Genomic DNA, 17,313 nt, shown 5'->3' with positions numbered 1-17,313 from the left:
ATGCTGCATCTCCAGGTGGGCGCCCAGTGATGATGTACACCCTACCCGAACTTTTTGGAGCCAGAGAGTACTTGAAAGAGGTATCTCGAGAAAAGATAGAGATCTGCAGAGGAGAATGCCTTCAGAGAGGACCGTACCCCTGTGATGATACAGTGTTTGACATTTGTTGTCTCGCCATGGCAGAAAACAGTCTTCATCCACCCACCTCTCCAGAGGAAGCCATCGAGCTTTACATGTTCTTACGTGCTTACATACGAGCGCAGATTTCATGAACACAACCTGCTTGCTCTACAGGATCAAATGACAGGATCATGTAACCCTCCAAAAATGGTAGACCTTACGCACCATGAATTTAACTGTAAAGGGTATTAAAACAGTAAATTACTGTGAATTTGCTCCAAATGGACATCTCAACATTGTGCCTCGTATATCTTCTTTCTATTCCAGAAAAGCAAACGTCCAATGTATGCATGAAAAAACATGGGGAATCTTGGGTTCATTGTGTTCATCATTTATAAATAAAGGTTTCTAATACATTGTGTCTATAATGGTGTGTATGCTTAATGTCAAATGTAGCTCTTACACAATATCTGCTGATACCGAGCAGTGAAACCTTTTTCTTTTTTGATACTTAGTTTTTGTTTATTATAGCACTAAGGAATGATACATTCCAGATTTTTTTTTGGGGGGGGGGTGTTCTCGTGAATTGGCTGTCTGTGTAATCTGCAGCAAAACAATTAGACGTAACAAAATTTGGTGACTATTAGTATTTGCTTATTATGTCATCTCTCAAACATATAAACAGATCAGATCAACTACTGTATTTTTAGGTATTTGAATGCCATGTCACTCTACATTTATGTTAAAATGCAGTTGTCATTAAACTTTCAGCAAATGAAGCATACTTATGAATATATTTTAATATAGCAAGTTCTTTACTTGAGTTTGCACATATTTAATACCCGTAACATTTAACAATGCAAGCATGGAAAAGAAACATGTCCAATTTAAAGATTGCAGGTTGAAACATATCATGTCTCACAGAGCAGGACTCTTGAACTACATAAAATCCCAAACCACCTTGTACCAGACTCACAAACACTGTCGTACTAACATTTGACATGAGGTAGAGATTCAAATTCTATTATAACAGCAAAAATACAATGGTGTTTCTAACGTGCAAACATTCCCATCCATCCTAGACTGTTAACAAAAGTGAATTGTTGAAAGGGTAGAAAGAACATTTTCAATCAATCTGTGCTTGTGTGAGTTATTGTTTCTTGCATTACTTACACAGACCCTAAGCTAACAAAATATTCTTCTTATATGCTATAGCCCACATTCACAGTCTAAACAATCATAGCTGGCTGAATGGGGAACAGAAAAATGTGTATGTGAACATCAGTCACTTACTCTTATGCTATGTCCATTGCATGAGTGTTGCTGGACAATATTGCCTCCATTTCAGCTTGAAGCTCAGGATAGCTACTGTAAGTTGATGGCAGCTCCACTGTTGGGCCACAAGTATGGGCAATTGGCCGCCGTGCTAGCCCTTCCAAAGAGGTGAAAGTGATTTGAATTTCTTTTACACAGATAACATCCGACCCAGTCAGAAATCTCATCAGCTTCCGGAGACTTATTTCATCCAATCCCCTTATGTACTGATGTAAAAATCGCAAACTTTGGTTCTCTGCTGAAGTAGCTGGAAAAGCTGTTATCATTTTAATCACCTTTCGTGTTGTCGGTTTAATGTCCTCATACAGCTTCTTCATATCCTCTACATTAGGGAAAAACTTCCTGAGTGTTGGTCCTGCAACCTCTGCAATATTATCCAATGCATATTTTGGATGCTGGATGATTTGCTTGTGGGCAACCTGGATAAGCACAGCTCTCAAGTTATGTTGTGTCGGTACTGTTCTTACTCCCATGCGATCCATAAGATCAAGAAACTCTTCCTCATCATCGCCGATAACCGCTTCTTGCAAAGCAGTGGACAAACGATGACGCTCAGATTGACTAAGATACAACATCAGGGAGTCAAACAGTAAATCAGATGAAACGGAGTGTTCACCAAATATGATGGCTGCCGTAAAGGCTTGTGCCAGCCGAAATGGAAAATACCCATGGTCGTTCAGTCCCTTGGCCAATATCCTGCCAACAGATTTCCATTCTTCCTCTTGCCATTTCGGGGAGAGCGATGGCACCCTCACATCTGCACCTTCTGCTGCACAGTCTAGGAATTCTGTCCAGAAGGCAGCGTATACATCCCTAGACACACCATCAGCATCTGCCCCCATTTCATCGATGAAGCTGTATTTCACAGAGTTTGTCATCACTGCTTCATCCTTGAATTGGGTAATAAGTTCATCTAAGAGAGTTACTCGGTGAAGTTTCACAGTCACATGTAAAAGTTCAAAGGAAGGACTTGGTGGTCTACCAAAAGCTGTCTCAGCATCATTAGGAGTTGAGGTGTAAGTGGGGATGTTTAGTTGTTCGTCTTCTATTGCAAGGTTTGGATCATGTAAGAGTGTATCATCAAGATCACCTAAAAATGGACCCCCTGTCAAAGGACCAAAACTGACCTCTGATGTATTACACAAAGACGTAAGATCAATAATCTGAACAGCTGCAGTGCTCAGCTCATCATCTTCCGTTGTGTGTATTTGACTTATTTCACTGCTATGTCTTTTCCACGTCAGCTGCTCCACCTTTTCCATTGTTTGTTTCTTTTGTCCACATTCTGTTGAGTTTTCATGTTGCTCATCTGTCGGTATGTCAGCTCCTTCCTCTTGGTCATCTCCACCGGCAAGGGTCTTTGTGAACAAATAAAATCTTAACAAAGCTAATTTGTGTGTGTCATAACACTCCCGCACACTTACGTCCTCATCAACTTGTGCTTCCTGAAAGTTAACGATGTCATGACTGAACTCTTCCCACTTTCCCATTGTTGACTTCTCATTTGGGAAAAACAGTTGTTTTGCTTGAGACAGGATCTCAGTTTTAGTGGCATTCTTGTTAATATCCAGAACTCTGGTTCCTCCACCGCTGCGTTTTCTGACTTGTTTGTTGTTATGTATCCACCCTAATTCTATTTTTCTGGTTGTCTTCTAGGCTCGCTTATTATTTTTTAGGTACACATTTGTTGGTTTCACTGTATTCTCTCTCTCTCTCCCTCAAAACCATGATCACAGGCTTTGTTACCCATTGTGCCCATTTTCTTACTAAGTTTTTGGAATAAGGAAAGTCTTTTTGTATCATCTCCACCTCTTCTCTGTTTTTCCACTGAGAAATGCCTTGTAGCAATCCTATCACCATAGGCTGGAATGTAAGAGGCCAAAGCAGCATCATCTATTTCTCCAATTATCGAGCTGTCAATCTATATTTAAAAAAAAAAAGAAAACATTAGACATGATGACACAAACTATTATCTCCAACAATATTTACTTCTGTGTTTAATTCTCGGACAACAAATTACAAATGCTTAATGCAGATGATAACACAATGGACAGTGTAAGACAATAAAAACAGATTTGGAAGCTGGCAATAATGTGAGTGCGCTTATATAACATCAGACATTTAAGTTTACAGCTAAGTTTCTAATAGAGAATGCTCAGACCATATCTTAGAGAACCTGATGACCCTCCATGTGAAACATCTTGTTCACTCCAGATAAAGAGTCAAGTCTACAACAGTTTGCAGAGGTTCACCTTTTTTTGCAAGTTTAAAAAAAAGATTTTGCAACTATAAGACACAGATATTTGGAACTGAAAAATACAGTATAGTATTTCAGTTTTAAGATAAATCAACTACTGAAGAGCTAGGAATTATTACAACTCCTTTTTTAGATGAGCATAATAATTCTCAAAATTATACTTAGTCCCCACCGCCACAATGTCGTCTGTATTTTTTCATTTTAAAATTCACGCTGCGGACCCAATTGTAGCCCCCCAGCGGTCAAGTTTTGGCCTGCGGGCTGAATGTTTGACACCCCTGGTCTAAAATGTATTGGTAAAAGTATAATCATAAATTAATTTGAATGTAAAATATAGTTGAGAAAATCATTTAAAAATTAATATATACCAGCAGGAACAAATTTCCTGTGACTTACATGATCTTGTTTAATTTTCTGAATACTCTCATGAACACCTCTGTTGCGTAGAAATTCCCACAGACCATCATCATCTTGTGGGAGGCCAGGGGTTGAGGATGTAGCCATTGCAATGCTGGCAATGAAAAAATGTAGGAAAAGGGCATCATCTATATGCTATAGATCATCTATCATTTTAATGTGCTTACTCAAATCACCACCAAAACTGATTTGTGTTGTGTCCTTGTGTAATGAAAGCCTTGACTGGTTATTCAAAAATAATAACATTACGGCACTCTAATAGTGCAAAAGACTAAACTCAGCAGATCAATATGGGCTTTTATCAGTTTTGTTGTTGTTGTTAACAGTATTTCAATAGTCTACTGGCAACGTTCTGTGTTGTTTACATGCTTACGTGCCCCATGTTAAACAATTAACACTGTTACTATGCCTCTGGAGTGTTAGTGTATACTTAGTATATAAACTAACGTTACAACGAATGTCTCGTTCTACTTACGGAAGCGTAATGTTATTGTATACTAACGTTATGATGAAAAGCACGTTGTCAAGTCAAGGACGAGCAATGAACAGCATCAGCTAAACATATAGTAACTGTTACCTTACTGAAATCATGCCGAGGAGACGTTCGACTTCGTCCATTACTTACTTGCTACATAAAACCATATAGTAAATATTGGCTTACATTAGAATAGTATGCAGTCTAAAACTAAAGTATTAAGAGTATTATACAATGTGTGTTACTCATTATGTGACTTACCTTAATTAAAGCGGTAATGTAAACGCGTATGGGCAGGTTGAAGGTGTGCGAGCAGTAATCCGCCATTAGTGAGTCCGCAAAGAGTCACTTGCAGTTCGCAGGTTCTCGCGTGAGTTCGTGTGTCCCGATAACTCAGAAAAAAAATTAGTCAGAAAAACAGGTGCAAAAAAATTAGTCCGAAAAACAGAAAAAAAATAGTCTGAAAAACAGGTGCAAAAAATTAGTCCGAAAAACAGAAAAAAAAATAGTCAGAAAAACAGGCGGAAAAAAAATTAGTCAGAAAAACAGAAAAAAATTACTCAGAAAAAATAGTCTACTGGCAACGTTCTGTGTTGTTTACATGCTTACGTGCCCCATGTTAAACAATTAACACTGTTACTATGCCTCTGGAGTGTTAGTGTATACTTAGTATATAAACTAACGTTACAACGAATGTCTCGTTCTACTTACGGAAGCGTAATGTTATTGTATACTAACGTTATGATGAAAAGCACGTTGTCAAGTCAAGGACGAGCAATGAACAGCATCAGCTAAACATATAGTAACTGTTACCTTAATGAAATCATGCCGAGGAGACGTTCGACTTCGTCTATTACTTACTTGCAGTTCGCAGGTTCTCGCGTGAGTTCGTGTGTCCCGATAACTCAGAAAAAAATTAGTCAGAAAAACAGGTGCAAAAAAATTAGTCCGAAAAACAGAAAAAAAATAGTCAGAAAAACAGGTGTAAAAAAAATTTGTCCGAAAAACAGAAAAAAAATTGTCAGAAAAACAGGTGGAAAAAATTAGTCCGAAAAACAGAAAAAAAAAATAGTCAGAAAAACAGGCGGAAAAAAAATTAGTCAGAAAAACAGAAATAAATAGTCAGAAAAACAGGCGGAAAAAAAATTAGTCAGAAAAACAGAAATAAATAGTCAGAAAAACAGGCGGAAAAAAAATTAGTCAGAAAAACAGAAAAAAATAGTCAGAAAAACAGGCGGAAAAAAATTAGTCCGAAAAACAGAAAAAGATAGTCAGAAAAACAAAGCCCTCCAAAAAATTACTCAGAAAAACAGGAGTTTTTTTTTTTCTCCAAGTGAATGCAATACGCTTCCGTACTTCCGTACAATACGCTTCCGTACAAAATAACTAGTTTTGCTGCTTTCATTTTGCTGATATCAATATTGATCTTGTCGCATCTGATTCATGGGCAATCCAATCGATGCAGTTGGTTTGTGACTTTAAACTCGGTTTGCAATGCATACATAAATGAAGCTTTGCAGAGAAATCCATCATCGAGATGTGGAAGAAAGGTAAGGTCACCGTTCTAAACAGGTGAACCGTTTTACCATATCCATTGTAGCAAATGACATGTTGCATAATCCATGACCATGTCAATATGGAAGCAAGCCCCTCTTGCTCTGTGGTCACATGGTAAATTACTGGAGAGGACAGAGGCCCTCTTCAATCCTTGGGTGATGATTCGACCTTTGTCACTCACATCACAAAGATGCTTGGGGAAGAAAAACTTAATCATCTCATCATATTCAGCAGCTTGCAAATCACCACGCGTGAATAACATTTCACACAATTGATTTGTTGAGAGCCCAAAACATCACCGGAAAAACGGTGGATGGGTTTGATTTCAGTGTGTACCTTTAACACAAATTTAAATGATGGCACACAGTGCAGATAAAGCATAAATAAAATATACACATACAGCTATGACCTGAGGTAAAAAGCTGCAGATGAATGAGGGCTCAGGTGGATTTGGTAACGTTTCTCAGCAGAATTATAATGGCAGGGAACGGAGGTGTGCATTCATCACAAGTAGACTTGCTGATAGAGGAAGAGGTTGGGAAGGAATTGGCCTTCAAGTAGTCACTGGTCCCAGACTCTGTCATGACTAAACAAGTACAAAGAAGGAGCACTTCAAGGATGTTCAGAGGTTCCATCCATTTTCCATACCACTTGTCCTCATTAGGCTCGTAAGTGAGCGGGAGCAGATCACACTTGACTTTGGGATGAAAGGCTGGGTACATCCTATACTGGTTGCCAGCCAATCAGCGGGCACATGGGGGTGGAAAGTGTTGATGAGGTGTGAATCTAACAAAACAAAATAAAAAACATTAAAAAAACTGAATATGATACTCCAAAAACCTTATTTTGTGTGTGTGTGTTATCGTGTCACCAGAGAAATTCTTCTCTGGTGACACGATACCCATAATGGCAAAAAAGGGCTGCCCAACTTTTTAGTGTGTAGCCCACCTCTCATCGAAAGTCACCTGGGATAGGCTCCAGCTCCCCTGCAACCCTAATTAATAGAACACTGATGGGTGGAAATAAGAACGTGACCAGCACCGTTTGCAGTAAATTTGAGCATACTTCTACAGCACTGCAAACTGCAAACGTGATACATAATAATAATTCTAATAATAATTTTATACAATGTTTTATCTTTCTGTTAACAGTGCAAACAATACTGGGAATGATTATCTCTTTTAAAGACATTATTTTCACCTACATCTAGACTTATATTTGTGGTAATCTGATTTTTTTAAGTGAACCTAATTTTGTAACTGGTGAGATTGATACAAGGTGGCCCCAAAGTCACTTATTACTATTTTGTTTCAGGTATCTTCCAGATAGACGTGAGGTCATCAGTATTTGACAGCTTAGGCTTTACAGGTTTTGTATGCATATTGTCCATGCCTCACCAGTTTACATTGGGCAGTGTTGCAAAATTGCCGCCTGGCAAAAATTAATTCTGTCCTCAACTGCAGATCAAGCTTGAGCTTCTCCAGCTTGAGAAGCTTTATGGGCATTGCACTGCTCCAAGGAGTATTATAATTTACGCTATCCATGGCAAGTTTCTTTCGAATTAGGTTTTGTTCTGGACAAACCACACAGCAGAAGGCCTCCTCCTACCACCACTGATGAAAACACTATAGTCCGAGAGCATTCATTCGCGCAAAGCCAAAGGCATCAAGTGGCTTCAAGCAGAAGATTATAATGATCAACAACCGGAATTTGGTACAGGTAAAGCTACTTCCCTCTCTGAAGCATCCGCTGATTCATCCTTTTGTTGATGTTCCTGTGTAGCCCTCCGGATTGGCTTTCCCTGACTTTCTGCAAACGACTGCTTTAGAAGTTTGATGTTTTCATCAATGGTAGCAATAGCCGAACTTCCGCTGTGTGGTTTGTCAAGAAGCGATCCTGTTTTGAGAAATTTGCCTTGGATAGCTCAAAGTGTTTGGAGCACTGTGACAGCCATAAAACCTCTCAAACTGGCACTAAACTGCAGTCTGGGACAGAAAAACGTTTTTGCCAGGAAGAAATTTTTGTCCAGAATGATACCTTTAAAATATTTCCCTAAAATATGGCAGTTTCCTCTTACCGTTTCAAACAAAACTGTTATGATTTGTTGAACTATTTACAGTAGCTTTTAGTTGTTTCTGTTTGTTGGTGCTGTTTTCATTTTTTTTCCCCCTGTTGCTAGATTGGGATGACCTATGAAGGCCACTGACCCCTCACTTTGAAGTAGATGTTAGGTAACTATTTGGCATTGTAAAAATGCTGTGTTAATGTCATGAACAATGACAAAGGTCAAGAAGGTAACATAGAAATATCACTTTTCCAAAATAACGGCCACTCAGTGTCTTTTGGCATCTGAGCATGTACTACAGTTATGAGTAAACACATGAAAAATAATTATTGGTAAGAGCGACAATGACGTGTAAAGTTGCTACCAAATTGAAAGTAAAAATGTTACATTTACATGGAATGTGTGGCCAGTGTGCACACATTTGACCTTTTACAGACTAGTGTAGCTCCAGACAACCTTTAATGCAAATACAGTGGGTATGGGAAGTATTCAGACCCCCTTAAATTTTTCACTCTTTGTTATATTGCAGCCATTTGTTAAAATCATTTCAGCTAATTTTTTCCCTCATTAATGTACACACACCACCCCATATTGACAGAAGATTTTTTGCAGACTTATTAAAAAAGAAAAACTGAAATATCACACACCCATAAGTATTCAGACCCTTTGCTGTGACACTCATATTTAACTCGGGTGCTATCCATTTCTTCTGATCATCCTTAAAATGGTTCTACACCTTCATTGGAGTCCAGCTGTGTTTGATTATACTGATTGGGCTTGATTAGGAAAGCCACACACCTGTCTATATAAGACCTTACAGCTCACAGTGCATGTCAGAGCAAATGAGAATCATGAGGTCAAAGGAACTGCCTGAAGAGCTCAGAGACAGGATTGTGGCAAGGCACAGATCTGGCCAAGGTTACCAAAAGAGGTTTCTGTTGCACTTATGGTTCCTCAGAGCACAGTGGCCTACATAATCGTGAAATGGAAGACGTTTGGAACGATCAGAACGCTTCCTAGAGCTGGCCGTCCGGCCAAACTGAGCAATTGGTGGAGAAGAGCCTTGGTGAGAGATGTAAAGAAGAACCCAAAGATCACTGTGGCTGAGCTCCAGAGATGCAGTTGAGAGATGGGAGAAAGTTCTAGAAAGTCAACCATCACTGCAGCCCGCCACCAGTCGGGGCTTGATGGCATAGTGGCCCGACAGAAGCCTCTCCTCAGTGCAAGACACATGAAAGCCCACATGGAGTTTGCTAAAATACACCTGACGGACTCCAAGATGGTGATAAATAAGTTTCTCTGGTCTGATGAGACCAAGATAGAAATTGTTGGCTTTAATTCTAAGTGGCATGTGTGGAGAAAACCAGGCACTGCTCATCACCTGTCCAATACAGTCCCGACAGTGAAGCATGGTGGTGGCAGCATCATGCTGTGGGGGTGTTTTCAGCTGCAGGGACAGGGAGACTGGTTGCAATCGAAGGAAAGATGAATGCGGCCAAGTACGGGGATATCCTGGAAGAAACCCTTTTCCAGCGTGCCCAGGACCTCAGACTGGGCCGAAGGTTCACTTTCAAAAAAGACAATGACCCAAAGCGCACAGCTAAAATACCGAAGGAGTGGCTTCAGAACAACTCAGTGACTGTTTTTAAATGGCCCAGACAGAGCACTGACTTAAACCCAATTGAGCATCTCTGGAGAGACTTGAAAATGTGTGGAGCATATTCAACATCCTGCTTGTGAGCATGCTTCAACTGAACGGCTGTTGGCCAACAAAGGGCCAAGCACCCTCGCCCTCATGAAAGCTGGCAATGTGGCACTCTTCCTGCCTTATCAACTGAGCTTCAACAGTTATAGCACACGTGAGCTAACATTGGAACAGTAGAGCTGCATGAGTGACCTCCCATCGCCTTAGGGCATGTTGTTGTGTCCTTGGTGCATCTCACACACAGGTAAACAAACACATTTACAGGGAAAGGTTTGACCTCTCCCCTGCCTCTTATTTGGCTTTTATTATTATTTGTCACCCCATGAAGCAGTCTGTTCTCAATGTGGCCGATTAGAAAGCATAACAGCCCGCAGGTGCTGGTTCCAAGCGTTAAATATGTGCTGACAGGATTATTGTCACTTGATTTCTTCAAACAACCAAAATAGATCACACAGCGTGCATGTTGTGGCCATTTCATTCAGGCTACAATTATTTCATTTAGCTGATGGGAATTCTTGTGAGTAGATGAAACTAATATTATTTCTTATATATGTCACTGCGCACGTCATTAAAGGTCAATCACATGCTGTAAATGTCCCAGTTTTTTGTTTGTTGTTTGTTTGTTTGTTTGTTTTTATCCACAGAGCACAACAAAAAGGTAACACATTTGTCGTCTCGTCATCATCGCAGATTTTAAATTCCATGTTTTGGAAATTCCACATCAGCTGGCATGCCCACGGCGTGCGTCATTGCGCAGAAGCGGTTAACGGGAATCTGCTGACTGAGCATAACCGGTCGGTCTGTCGCTCCTCTGTGAGCTCGGATCAGCAGGTGCCGTCTTTAATAGAATTGTCTCCATTGCAAGGACCCAGACCAGAAGGGGATCTCTTCCATTTCGGATCGCACAAGTCAAGAATCAAGGACGCGATATAAAATGTGACATCTCATTCATCGGCAGTTCTAGGTAAATTGCATCTTTTAACCTGAAATTGCCGTGTGTAAAGTAACACTTTTCTATTGTGACTTTTTTTTCCTTTTTCTTTTTTTTTTAAGACGTTATTTTATTCATGTCGGAGCAGTCTATTTTCTTGTGCCGCATTATTTTTTTCCGATGCGTGAGCGTGCAGTCAAAGGCAGATTTGAAGTCTGCTGAAGATTGCGAACTTTGAAGGATGAGCAATTTCTAAACTTCCAACTCTGAAATAGTAACCACCTTACGTTCGTCGCCTCGTGTTTGTATGCGCTGTTTGTGAGTGCATATGTGCCTCGTCCTTTATTTCTTTCTGCGCACGAGTGCATTGACTGCATTTGCATCGTTGTTTGTAGGTGTGACTGTCAATGGATTACCGTTTTTTTTTTGTTTAACCATGCATGCTTTTTGATCGTAGACATGGGACATCTGGGTTACACTAAAAAGCTAAAAGCAACCTTTATTCGAGGTCAGGAATCCATTAAACTCTGAGCTTCAATGTGCTCGTATGGCTCTTATATAAATTGTGAATTGACCAGTAAAACAAGCAATCTTGTTTGTCAGATTTGTGGTTATTGTCAATATGTAGTATCAACGACACACGTATTTGTATACAATAACTCATAGTACTGCTGCTACAATTCCACAATGCAAAGCACGCCAAAAATTACCCTGTATGGTGTCTCTAAGGCCTCCTCTAATTTCACAAATTATTTGTAACACTCGTGTAACTCCTTTTATCTTTGGAACAGACCCAGATTGCAAAGCATACTTAATTGGTGCATCTTTTGTTCACTCATTAGTTCAAAACTGCCAGCTGCCAGCTTTCAGATCTCACAATGCTGGCCAACCATCACAAACAGGGGCTGGAGGGTAGGGGAATGTGATTTACATAAATAGAGTTGTGTGGTAAACGGGAGTGTTATCATCAAAACTCCAGAGCTGCAAGTGCTGTTGTGTTTCCCGCTTTCAGATGGAGGGCCTTTAAAAAAAATTGAATTCATTGGTGATAGCGTTTAAAAAATAACAAAAACTTTAAAACGTTTTCTCTTTGGGTTTGATCCATATCAGCTCATTGGAGTTTGGAGCACCCCATGAGCTTGCACGATCTCCCGGTGTTTGTCTGCTTCCTATCACGTTCCAAAAATATGGATGTTTCATTGAAGTCAAAATTGTCCATCCACTCATGATGAATGTGAGTGTGAAGGTGTACCACATCTCTTAGTTCAAAGTTAGCAAAGTTAGCAAAGGCTCTAGGCTACCTGTGCCCCGAAAGAGGGCAAGCGATATAAAAAAATGAATGGATGGATATCATCCATCCAGATTAACTCCTAACATGCTAGTTGACTGTTTTCCTATATGCACTTTAATGATATCCATATATTCTCGTGCTGGCACTTGCATGCAGTCAGAGAATGATCAAGGAGACCACAGGTTTATTTGAAGTGCAGCTGCATCAAAATATCATAAATCCTTCTGCTACGGTCCAATTGTCCAATTCTAAAATGTCAAAGTGTCCTGGTTCTTCTTCAGAGAAAAAAGGTCTCCCCTCACGCTTTAGTTTTCAAGAATTACAAGTCAAAGAAACATGGCGAAAGCTTCGATATGGGGATGCTGAGGAGCTTTAAAAAAAAATTTAAGCCATTGGCTGGCGACCAGTTCAGGGTGTACCCCGCCTCTGGTCCAAAGTTAGCTGGGATAGGCTCCAGCATGCCCGCGACCCTAGTGAGGATATGCATTCCCCGGCCCTGCCTGTGTGGAGTTTGCATGTTCTCCATGTGCCTGCGTGGGTTTTCTCCGGGCACTCCGGTTTCCTCCCACATCCCAAAAAACATGCATTAATTGGAGACTCTAAATTGCCCGTAGGCATGACTATGAGTGCGAATGGTTGATTGTTTCTATGTGCCCTGCGATTGGCTGGCAACCAGTTCAGGGTGTACCCCGCCTCCTGCCCGATGACAGCTGGGATAGGCTCCAGGATGCCCGCGACCGTAGTGAGGAGAAGCGGCTCAGAAAATGGATGGATGGATATATGCCCTTTTCAAGTCCGCTTTAAATCAAAGTGCCCACAGATCGTGTCACAGCAGAAGGATATGCATCACTTTGGAAGACTGCCACTCTTAAAAAGATGAGAGTGTTCTTGGAGGTGGTCACATAACGAGAGCAGATGCTGGACTATGGCCTGTCAGTCAGTGGAATGTGGTTTGTCACATATCACACAAATTCCCATAGTGACCATCATTGTTGATTATTTTTATGAATTATTTTACACCTAGGCGGCACGGTGGCCGACTGGTTAGAGCCTCAGCCTCACAGTTCAGAGGAGCGGGGTTCAATCAATGGTCCCGCTTGTGTGGAGTTTGCATGTTCTCCCCGTGCCTGCGTGGGTTTTCTCCGGGCACTCCGGTTTCCTCCCACATCCCAAAAACATGCATTAATTGGGGACTCTAAATTGCCCGAAGGTGTGAATGTGAGTGCGAATGTTGTTTGTTTGTATGTGCCCTGCGATTGGCTGGCAACCAGTTCAGGGTGTACCCCGTCTCCTGCCCGATGATAGCTGGGATAGGCTGCAGCACGCCCGCGACCCTAGTGAGGAGAAGCGGCTCAGAAAATGGATGGATTTTACACCTATCTGGGTCACATTAAATGCAACAGTGAAGAGATATCTTGTCTTAGTTTATACCCAGAGAATCAGGCTGCATAGCAAGCTTCTGTTGGTTTATTCTACTTTGCTCTACCACAGACACCATGATTAGCCCAATGGATGCAGCAGACTTTCATCCAGTCACGTTTTTCCTTAAAAAAAAAGCTTTCTATTGGCTCTTTCTCAGATTGGTAGTTATGTACTGCTATCATGTCAGGATATTGTTTGCATTGGTTGAAAAAAACTTGCAACTTGCAGATTATTAAGTAAAAATTAAGTAAAAATCAATATTGAATTAATTGATTGAGTAGTAAAATTCTTTAGTGTCATATTCTGGTCAGGGAAGGGAAATCTAGCAATAGTTTCAAAAAGTATTGAACTTTGAAAATTCTGTCCCGATACATTTTTTTTTGTTGAACAAAAGCTGACCTGAAAAGCTTGGAATAAATATCTGAAATGTTATTAATAACAGATAGAAAGATAATATTCAGGAGATTATGTTTTTGTGAATAATTTGGGCTTTTATTGACGTAAGGAAACATAATATTCTCACGGTCATGACAGTTCCTTCACACTAGTAGTTAAAAGTCATAGAATATTATGGCACTTTTCAGGCAAACTGAAGCTTCTTTTTTTTTACCACAGTCTACCTGCTATTTGTGGTGTGAAAGGAATAAACTTTTCATTTATTTTTTTTCCAGTGTATTGATGCAGGGGGCTGCGTTTGGAACAAAGTGGAACCTTTCCAAACATTTCAAAAGTATTTCTTCCACAGATAGTAATTTCCTTTCCTGGGTAAAACAGTCACCATCATAATCTCTTTGATAACTGAACAAAAAACATTTTTAACAGTTTAAAATTCTTCACAGTCAACATTGTAAAAATAGGTTACCCACTGTTATTTAATGTCAAAACACTACTACTCTCCCAAAAAATGAAACCTGTGATGATGTTTATGTTGAATAACACGTATTCTTCTTTTTTCAGTAGGGTGGCATTGTGTGTACGAAGGGCAGTTTAAACCAGAGGCATATTTTTTTCCCAAATAAGTGTGATTCAATTCCAAATTATATTACCTCCATTGTATTGCCAGATCTTGCAAATGTTTTGCTTTATCTCGCAAAGTTCTTTCTTCCCAACTTTTTTTTTTCTTCTTTCTAATCTGATTTTATGGCAGGGCACGGGTCACTGACCTTTTTGAAACTGAGAGGTACTTTTTGGGGTATTGAGTAATCTTAGACGGGCACTTCATAAATATCAAATGTCCTTGAATTGTCTTTTAATTGTATGTTATTAGTCATAATTAGTGATATTCATCTATGTAAATAGTGTTCATGTTAATGATTTCTCAATCATTTTCAACATCAGTGAGTATAGCTGGTGTCAAGTCAAGGGTGTACCCTGCCTCTTGCCCAAAGACAGCTGGGATAGGCTCCAGCACACCTGCAACCCTAATGAGGATAAGTGGTAGAGAAAATGGATTAATGGATGGATGGATGGATGGAGTGAGTATCAACAGTGTAAAGTGGTTGGCACATCCGCCTCGCAGTTCTGAAGACTGGGTTTCCAATGCCTTCCTGTGTGGAGTTTGCATGGTCTCCCCGTGCGTGCGTGGGTTTTCGCTGGGTACTCTAGTATCTTCCCACATACCAAAAACATGCATGTATTGTTAATTGAAGACTCTAAATTGTTTTTGGTCGGAATGTGAGTGTGAATGCCTATTTATCTGCAGTAGATGGAACCTGCGATTGCCATAAATTTGCATTCAACATTAAGTACTAGATTATGTGTCAATATTTCCTTTGCCTTCTGGGCAGGAGTCAGTCCCAGTGCTGAAGGTAAAAGTCTCAAAGTTTTTTGATTGCTTTCATCTTCGAGTTCTAGGAAGCCACTTTGGCGGAAACTGCAATGCTCCTTTTTGCTTTGGTTCCAAGTCTGTGGCTTTGAGCTACACATCTCTTCACAGAGAGAAGTCATTATGCTGTATAAGGAATATCCCAGAGGCATGTCATCATTGTATTTCACTGCTGTATAAGGTACAGCCTTGAAGACAAAGGGTCTTTTGAGGTCATCAGACAGACAGGGGCTCTTCCCTGTTCTCATATGAGCTAAACAACTGTATATTTGAGGATATTTGTGAACAATCAGGAAGATTATCTGTAATGCTTGGCATCTGAATTTCATCCATCCAGCCATTCTCAACACTGCTTATCCTGTTCAGGGTCACGGGGCGCTGGAGCATATCCCAGCTGACTTCGGGCGAAAGGCGGACTATACCCTGAACTGGTTGCCAGTCAGTCACAGGGCACATACAGACACGGTCAACCATTCGCACTCACATTCACACTGTCACTGATTGGGAACTGAACCCACGTTGCCTGCACCAAAGTAAGGCGAATGTACCAATACACCATCAGTGACCACATTTGAATATTTATTTATTTATTTTTTTTTTAAATAGCTGTGGGATTTTCAAAGTCCATTGTGAAGCGCAAACATTTTCTTGCATAATTTTTTATATGCAGAAAACAGTATTAATTTAAAAGAGAATACAATCTTTCAAGTCTTGCATCATGCTAAATTGCATGTTATTACCTGCTGTGTTTCTTATTCCAGATCCCAGACACTACTCATCCTCTCCACTTTCTCTGCAGCCATGGGTGTATTTGTATCTGCGGGGACCCTTTTCTCTGTGCTCCTCATTAGCAGGTAAGATTGCTTACAGAAGAAGAAATACAATCGCTGGGAGTAACCTCAACGGGGAGGAAACAAAATTTCCTGTCAGATAAGCTTTATGTGGGATAAAAACATATGTGTGAAATATCAAGGCTCGTGCCACATTGACAATCAACTCCACTCATCAGACCGTGAACGTTAAAATTCCATTTACACATTCATGATGCTGTTGATCTGATTAAGCCTGCACAAATCAATACGCAGACACACCAGCACACGTCTCATGGGGATGAGATATTTCGTGCAACATTTGTTTTTTATCAGGAATGAAGCCTTGACTCTTCCTTCAAACTGTGTCTGAGCTCCATAGATGCGCATTCAATCAGAGCTCATCCAAGAAATAAAAAAACACATCCAAAAACACAAAAATCAATTGTTTTGTCAGGACTGTAAATATCACCCCTTGATTAATTTGGACTTCTTGAAACAGCACATTTTAAATTACAATTCTTTGAGGCAGTACCTTATTACAATTATATGCTGCATGTAATTGTTTTGTTTGAAGACCCTGGAGCCCTAATCTGCAGTACTATACAGTCCATCAGCAAACCCACATTGGTGCTCAGATCAGAGGCGTGGACAGCTTTAGTGGGATTATGATCAGTTGCCCTCTACCAGTGGAGTACAAATCTACTGCAATCATTTTACAAGCACACATGGCCACCTATGTCTACAATGTACAAATGCGGGCTGCAGTGTGTGCTGAGCTCCGTGACGTCCGTACACCATTTTTCGTTGATATAGAAGCATATCCCGCCGCCTTTTGTTTTCCCCGTTAACTCCGTGATGCAGTCTGTTCGGTGAAGATGAAAGCCCGGAAGCATGACGGCGCCATCGGGTACAGCCTCACAAAGTGAAGTCTCCGTAAAGCACATGGCGGCGGAACGTCCAAAGTCTTTACTGGACTTTATCAGAAGATGAAGCTCGTCCATTTTGTTGGGTAGGGAGCCTACATTCGCGAGGTGGATGGATGGAAACGCCAATCTCTATCCTCTCTTGCGGAGTTTCACCTCACTTCCCTCTGTGTCGTCG

General features: G+C 40.5%; 2 protein-coding genes across 7 annotated transcripts in view; one reads left to right on the top strand and one right to left on the bottom strand.

Annotated features, from left to right (window-relative positions):
* Positions 1–897: 897 nt before the first annotated feature.
* Positions 898–5,387, bottom strand: LOC133486014 (uncharacterized). Of its 2 annotated transcripts, XM_061790579.1 has the most exons (3): positions 4,866–5,387; positions 4,109–4,223; positions 898–3,376 (listed from the first exon to the last, which is right to left on the bottom strand). In XM_061790579.1, exon 3 carries the CDS (start codon positions 2,943–2,945, stop codon positions 1,416–1,418), a length of 1,530 nt encoding a protein of 509 aa, XP_061646563.1. In that variant the 5' UTR covers positions 2,946–3,376; positions 4,109–4,223; positions 4,866–5,387; the 3' UTR covers positions 898–1,415. The 2 variants fall into 2 exon arrangements, with proteins under 2 accessions (XP_061646563.1, XP_061646564.1); XM_061790580.1 differs by lacking the exon at positions 4,109–4,223 and having other exon boundaries at positions 4,866–5,386.
* Positions 5,388–10,704: 5,317 nt separating this feature from the next.
* The window catches only part of LOC133486075 (gamma-aminobutyric acid receptor subunit pi), a 46,935-nt gene continuing 40,326 nt past the window's right edge, over positions 10,705–17,313 (top strand). For all 5 annotated transcript variants that reach the window (XM_061790694.1, XM_061790693.1, XM_061790696.1 and 2 more), the window contains exons 1-2: positions 10,705–10,895; positions 16,162–16,254. In XM_061790694.1, the coding sequence (XP_061646678.1) occupies positions 16,202–16,254 (53 nt within the window). In that variant the 5' untranslated portion in view covers positions 10,705–10,895; positions 16,162–16,201. The remainder of the gene's footprint in view (positions 10,896–16,161; positions 16,255–17,313) is intronic.

The sequence above is a fragment of the Phyllopteryx taeniolatus genome, chromosome 11 (genome assembly GCF_024500385.1).
Source record: "Phyllopteryx taeniolatus isolate TA_2022b chromosome 11, UOR_Ptae_1.2, whole genome shotgun sequence".
In the NCBI taxonomy this organism is placed as follows: Eukaryota; Metazoa; Chordata; class Actinopteri; order Syngnathiformes; family Syngnathidae; genus Phyllopteryx; species Phyllopteryx taeniolatus.
Note: the sequence above shows the minus strand (reverse complement) of the source record. Positions and strands in the feature narration are given on the sequence as shown.